The 7,093-nt window shown below is 65.2% G+C and overlaps 1 protein-coding gene across 1 annotated transcript in view; it reads left to right on the top strand.

Moving 5' to 3' along the window:
- Positions 1 to 7,093, top strand: part of LOC144929279 (class I histocompatibility antigen, Gogo-OKO alpha chain-like) — a 49,030-nt gene that overhangs the window by 1,410 nt on the left and 40,527 nt on the right. Inside the window, exons 2-4 of the mRNA XM_078848400.1 lie at positions 242 to 350; positions 1,031 to 1,453; positions 2,122 to 2,354. Coding sequence (XP_078704526.1) covers positions 242 to 350; positions 1,031 to 1,453; positions 2,122 to 2,354 — 765 coding nt within the window. The remainder of the gene's footprint in view (positions 1 to 241; positions 351 to 1,030; positions 1,454 to 2,121; positions 2,355 to 7,093) is intronic.

Here is a 7,093-nt window from a genome sequence, read left to right as displayed (position 1 = left end):
TCCGACTTGTTCGGTATCCTTCTTAGCTCTTGCCTTTTAAATCATGTGGCAGGGAGTTCCACAGGATCATCCATTACACTGTGTCAATTTTAACATCCTAGAATAGACTTTAACAGCGAAGTAGAAGCGCTGCAGAACGCCGGGCACCGTGTTTTAGGGCTGCAGAGTGCTCCAGACAGGACAGCCTGGTGTCCCCGGCCTCCCTGTGTCAGACCCGGGGTTGCCAATTCTGGCCGGACAGATTCCTGGGGGCGGCGTGCGGCCGGCCGGCAGGGGGCGTCCGAGCCACGTGCCGCGAGCCGGCGCACGGCCCCGCCCCCCAGGCGGCCAGCCAATGGGGAGAGACGAAGGCGGGACCCCCCCTCCACCCAGGGGAAACTAGGGCAAAGGGGCGGGCTCCTTCAATGAAGAGCGCGGGGGGGCGGTGGCCTAGCTGCTCGAAGAGGCGGGTCTCGCCTCGCTCCTACCAATCGGGCGCCTAGGGGCGTGTCCGCTCTCTACCAATGGGGAGAGAGGGTGGGGATTCGAACGGCGCCTGCGGCAGCCGCCAAGTCGCGGGCGCGCGCGGCCCAGCCGGCCGTTGGGCTCTAACGGCCGCGGGGCTGGGCCAGGGGGCGGGGCCAGGCCGCGGGGCGGGGCCAGGGGGCGGGGCCAGGCCCCGAGCTGCTCCCGGAAACGGGGTCAACAGCCCCGGGCCTGGCAAGGGAAAGAAACCGGGGGAGCTGGGACCCCGCTTCCCGCCCGCGCCCGGACTCCTGGGTTCTCTCCCGGCTCGGGGGGGGGGGCTGGGGGGGCTGGGAGCCCGGACTCCTGGGTTCTCTCCCGCTGGGGGGGCTGGGAGCCCGGACTCCTGGGTTCTCTCCCGGCTGGGGGCGGGGCTGGGACCCAAGAGCAGCCTGAAGGCTGGGCAAGGCAAAGATGGGGAGGTCCCAGGGGCGGGGCGCTGCCCAGGGGGCGGGGCCTTGGGTGGGGGCGGGGCGCTGCCTGGATTCCCCTCTGCGCTCATCTGGTTTCGCTTTCGCCTCCGCAGCCTGCCCGGCCGGCCTCTGCCCAGCGACCGGTGACGCGGCAGGTCTGCGGGCGGCTATTGGAGGGGACAGCGCGAGCCCGGGACGGCGAGAGGGGGCCCGCTTCCGCCCGGGCGGCGATGGCGCAGAGCGGGCGGCGATGGCGCAGAGCGGGCGGCGATGGCGCAGAGCGGGCGGCGATGGCGCTGATGCTGGGGGCTGCGGCCGCCCGGGGGCTGCTCCGGGGGCTCCGCCCGGGACGGGGGGCCGTCAGCCCTGCTGCGCTCTCCGTCCGGACTGGAGCTGGGGTCCGGTCGGTGCCGGGCGGGGATTACATCCCGCGCTCGTGGCCCCGTTGTGCTCGGCGCTGCGCACCCCGGTCAGCCGGCCGGCCCGGCTGTGGGGCTCACGGGGGTCGGTTCTGGTTTGTCGGGGTGTCACGGAGTGTGGGGGAGTCCAGGCCCTGCACCCCTCTTCCTGGGATCCCCTGAGACTCTCAGCCAGCCAGTAAAACAGAGGGTTTATTGGACGACAGGAACACAGCCCCCAACAGAGCTTGTGGGTACAACCAGGACCCCTCAGTCACGTCCTTCTGGGGGAGCAGGGAGCTTAGACCCCAGCCCTGGGGTTCCCTGTGTTCCTCCCCCCAGCCCCAAACTGAAACTAAACCCCCCCAGCAGGTTCCCTGCTGCAGCCTCCATCCACATTCCCGGGCAGAGGTGTTACCTCCCCCCCCCCCTCCTGGCTCAGGGGACAGGCTCTCAGGTCTCCCCTCCCCAGGGCACATTCCCAGGTCAACACTCCCCCCCCCCACATCATCACAACCGGTAACACACTGGGGGCCAGGCTGGGGTCTGTGCCATGGGGCTGAGGGCCCGAGATTGCTGCATGGCCTGCGGCGGGCAGTGGGGGGCGCTCCGTCTCTCCGGCCCGGCTGCTCCTGGAGGAACACCCCACAGCGGGTTGTGTGGGTCCTTGGCTGGCAGGGGGCAGGGTGACCAGACAGCAAGTGTGTGAAAACTCAGGCTGGGGGGCGGGCGGGGGTGATAGGGTCAGACAAAGCCCCGAATCGCAGGCCTGTCCCTATAAACTTGGGCTATTTGGTTCCCCCCAGCGGGGGTCACGGGGTCACACTCCTTCCGCCCTCGTGGCCGGCTCCATCCGCCCCTCCCGTGCCCAGGTGATTTCTCGGAAACCAGCCGAGATCCTGGCAGGGGGCGGCATGCGGCCGGCAGGGGGCAGTGGAGCCTCGGGCAGTGAGCCGGGGCGTGGTGGCACCGAGGGACTTTCCAGTGACTCAGCCCAGCCGGCAGAGCGCGGCCGCGTGCCCGGGCACAGGGCCGCACGGTGTGTGCGGGGCAAAGGCCGCTCCGGGCACAGGGCCGCACGGTGTGTGCGGGGCAAAGGCCGCCCCGGGGCTCCGGGCACCGCCCACGGAGCTGGGTAGCTGGAGCCCTGCCAGCCTTCCTCGAGAGCCGGGGCTGGGAGCCAGGACGCCTGGGTTCTCTCCCAGCTCTGTACTTCCTTGATCTCCCCCGCCGTCCAGCCTGGGAATCTGTCTGTGTCCCCTGCCCCATTGTTCTCAGAGGTGCTATCAGGTTTTTGTTGTAATGTGGGGCACAGCTAATGTGTGGGGTGCCCCACACTCTGTAAGGAGGTGGCCTGGACTGAGCTGAGCCCTGACGCTGCCGTGAGACAGGACTTTCCAGCCGGCTCCACCCAGCCTCACCCACGCCTGGATCTCACCCCACACACACCGGGGCACGTTCGCGGCTCTCCCCTGCGTCTCAGCCCGTGGCTCGCTCAGACCTGCCAACGGGAGCTGCAGCAGCTGCCCCAGGCCTTAAACTGCCAGGGGTGGGGGGGCTATGAATGCAGGCAAAGCCCCTCACCCCCACGGCCGTTCCCAAAGGACAGGCCTCCCTGGTTTGTGCCCCAGCCCAGGGCTGCTGTGCCCACGCCCCACAGGGAGCGGCTGAGCTGCGTTACCATGGGGCACACAGCCCGGGCTGCCGGGTGTATGGTTACGGCTCAGGAGACCTGGGTTCGGTTCCCTCCGGGGCCAATCATTGAATCTGTCTGGCTGAGAGAAACTCAGTGGGAAGGGGGTGCCTAAGCCCCTTGGGTTCCTCTGAAAATTCCAGCCTGTGGGCCTCAGGCCCCCCTCTGTAAAATGGGATAATAATCCTTCCTTCGCCTGGCTACCCCAGTTACACTCAGGGCAACTCCCCGCCCCTCCCCAGCATTGGACTCAGGCTCTCTGCAGACCCAGGCAGCGTCACTGCCTGGATCACACACGGGGCAGCTGCCCCTTCTCATAGCGCTTGGCTCCGGCTCTCTGCACACTCAGGCATCACTGGGCACACTCAGGGCAGCTCCTCCCTCTTGGAGTGATGGGTTCAGGCTCTCTGCAGACTCAGGCAGCGTCGCTGAGTCCGTCACGCTCAGGGCAGCTCCCCCCCAGCAATGGGGTCAGGCTCTCTGCAGACTCAGGCAGCGTCACTGCGTCAGTGACACACGAGTCATGTTCTCAGTGCGTCTGTGCGGCCGGCAAGGCTGGACGCTGCCGGCTTTACTCGCTGCCAGGGCCCGAGGCACAGACCTTCAGCGCCGGCACCGTGATCCGGCCCTGGCAGGGTCACCGCTCGGCTGGAGCAGGGCCAGGGGCAGAGGCAGGAATCTGCTTGTGCCCCGGTAAACACAGGGCAGGGTTAGCACAGCCAAGGTCCCGGGGCGCACGCGATGGCTGGGATGGAAACGCCGCCGGGCCTGGATGGGTGCTATTGGGGGGGGGGTTCCCTGGCACTCCTCCCCCCCGCCCCCAATGCTGTGACACTGACGGCCGAATGATTCACAGCCCAGGGGGGGATCTCCAGCCAACGTCCCGCAGCGGGCGAAGGGCCCAGCCTGAGCAGGCGGATTGTTGTGGCCGGGGTGGCATCACAACACCAAGCTGGCTCTGTTCCCAGGGGGCTGCTTTGGCCTCTGCCCACCTGGGGCTGCCTCCCCCCAGAGGGGCTGGGTGCACAGTCAGCATGGGGGGTCCCAGCCCCGGGGGGGGGGGGGGGTTGTCCCCATTGCACAGAGGGGAAAGGGAGCTGACTCTGCTCACACTCTGACTCAGCAGCAAACCTGGGGACAGAACCCAGGAGTCCTGGCTCCCAGCCCCTCCGCTCTGACCCACTGGGCCCCACTCTGTAGCTGCTGACACAAATCATATGGTCACAAACCTCCCTTCCCCCCATGGTGCTGTTCCTGCCTCGGTTGCTGCTTTCAGGCCGTGCTGCAGCCTGACCCAGGGGCGGGGGGTCTCTGGCCGGACTCCCAGGCGAGATGCGGGAACCTGGTGTCTCTGATCCTGCCCAGCCATCACACGGGGCCTGGTTCACCCACTGTCGCCCTGCGGCTGGCCTGGGCAGAGCGGTGGGCAATGCCAGCTGGGGGGTGTCAATGCCCGGGCTGGAGAGGTACCACGGGCAGTACAAGGTGCCGGGCGGGGGGAACCAGGCCTATGGGGATAGGGAGCCATTGGCCTGGATCACCCTGGAACCCCTCGTCCGCAGCACCGGCCCCAGGGTGGGGCAAGACGGGGGGAGGGGGGAACTGCCCCAGGGGCTCCTCAGTGCAAAGCAGGAACATTTTCCCTTGGACCCTCAGACTCAGCTGCTGGATGGGACCTGCCGTCGGGCTCGGACCCCGGCTCCCCTCAGCCCAGCCCAGCCACACACGGCGCCCTGGAGGCTTCCAGTTCTTCCCCACAAGGCAGCAGGAGCCTTTCTGGGAATGTGGCCCAGGAACAGGATGGTCGGTGGCGAAGCTACAGGCCTGGGGCTCAAGACTCCTGGGTTCACTGCCTGGCTCTGCCACAAACTCTGTGTGCAACCTTGGGCAGATCACTGAACCTCTCAGTGCCTCCGTTTCCCCATCTGTGCATACAGCACACGGCTCAATGGGGGGGTCTGCGGAGCGCCCGGCACCACGGGGCCCTGATCTCAGTCGGGGTCTGTGCAGGCCGCCCAGACTACAGGGCCACAGTCTGGGGTTCCAGATAACATAAGAACGGCCATAATGGGTCAGACCAAAGGTCCAGCCAGCCCAGTGTCCTGCCTTCCGACAGTGGCCAATGCCAGGTGCCCAGAGGGAATGGGCAGAACAGGGAATCACCACGTGATCCATCCCCTGTCGCTCATTCCCAGCTTCTGGCAAACACAGGCTAGGGCCACCATCCCTGCCCAACCTGGCAAATAGCCACTGATGGAAGGATCCTCCATGAACTTGTGTGACGAAGTGGGACAGTTCTTAACGTTCCCTCTGAATAGTGTAGGGCTGCCTCAGTTTCCCCTAGGCAGTTCTTAAGTATCTAGGGGGTGGGGTAAGGGCGTATGATCACTGCAGAGCCCTAGAGGGCAGGTGTGTGCAGAGGTCTGGACACAGACAATGGCCGACACCCTGTTTCCTGGCCACTGATGGGCTGGGCTCTTTTCCTTCTTGCTACAGGTTTCCACACCCTCAGTAGGTAACACAATCACACACCTTCCTGCTCTCCTTGTGCCCTGGCTAGGATCTCACCCTGATTAGACAGAGTTGCTCCACCCTTTCCAACAACACACTAGCAACGGGCAAAATACAAGCACCAGAATTGTCTGGGCTCTGGGATTTTGCTAGGACACTAACTGGATGTGACCTAGTTACAGGGCCATTCTCCCGAGCAGACACAAACTTAGGACCCTTCCCCTCCTGGGCTTTAGCTGGCCGGCCGGGCGAGGGGACGCAGGCTTCACGGTTCGGTTCAATGGCTCTCAGCACCCCGCTATACACATGGGTCCAGCGCCCCTGCACACACGTGTGCCTCCTCTTGAACACACACACGCACACACGGCCCCTCCATTATCGGCTGGGCCGTGGTCCAGCAGCGGCTGACTTCATAATAGGCATCCGCTCGTGCCCCAGAGCCTGCTCGTAGGGTCCTGGGGGTCTCAGGTAACAGCCATCGGGTGGATTTAATGGAGTTGTCATGGCGGGGGGGGGGTGCGGCAAATCCCTTTGCTTCCCAGTAGTCCGAGGTTCAGTAACATTGATGATAACAAAAAGAACAGGAGGACTTGTGGCACCTTGGAGGCTAACAAATGTATTTGAGCATCAGCTTTCGCGGGCTACAGCTCACTGCATCGGCTGCATCCCTTGTATCCTGCACAGTCAACCAGAGTAATAGAATTGAATAGTAATTGAATCCAGACCAGAGTAATAGAGACACGCTCGGCGGTACACAGCAGAGCAGGATATGCTCAAACCCAGCCGGCCTGCCTCTGTGCAGGGCAAAGAGATCCCAGCCCCAGCTAACCCTAATCAGCTTGCACGCTGGGTGGCCAGTCCCAGGTCGACTCGGGACACAGGACCCCGTTCTGGTTGCTGCGGCCCGACCATGCCATTCTCTGTGGCTAAACCCGGCTCTCACAGGGGCAGGAACCCCAGCAGGGAGACGGATGCTGCATGTCTCAGGTGCAGTGTGGAACCGATTAGGGCAGGGCTGGGTCACTTTGCAAATTCCCCTTGGGACCGGCCCGGCCAGCCGTTCAGCCCCAGCCCTGCGGCCTGCCTGTGCCCCGCTCCGGCCCGGTTGCCAGGTGAGCTCTTTGGCCAGCTGCAGGGAACGCCCCGCGCTGGCAGCCAACAAGGAAACGCTGCACCGTTTAATTCCAGCCCCAGTGAGTCGGACGCTGCCGTTTCTGGGAAATCTTGTGAGGAGGCAGAACTGTCCCCGCCCTGGGCTGCGGGGGCCCTGCAAGCTCAGCACAACCTCAGCCGCAGCTGGGGGGTGCTGGGATCCGGGGGTGGCAGGGAGAGGAAATCCCCTGGCTGGGAACATGAGTGTGTGACCCAGCCTGGGAAGCTCTGTCCCCTGGGCGTGCGGGGACCTGGCCGTGGGACGGGGACGGATCGCTGATGTGTGCAGTGTTGCAGCCGTGCTGGTCCCGGGACATTTAACAGCACCCAGGGGAGAACCCCACCTGGCTGGGCATGGGGAGACCAGGAGCAAAAAGAGCAGCTGAGCGGGGACCAGAGGGGTTCAGTTTGGTGCCCAGGCT

Source organism: Lepidochelys kempii, chromosome 14 (genome assembly GCF_965140285.1).
Source record: "Lepidochelys kempii isolate rLepKem1 chromosome 14, rLepKem1.hap1, whole genome shotgun sequence".
Classification (NCBI taxonomy): Eukaryota; Metazoa; Chordata; order Testudines; family Cheloniidae; genus Lepidochelys; species Lepidochelys kempii.
Note: the sequence above shows the minus strand (reverse complement) of the source record. Positions and strands in the feature narration are given on the sequence as shown.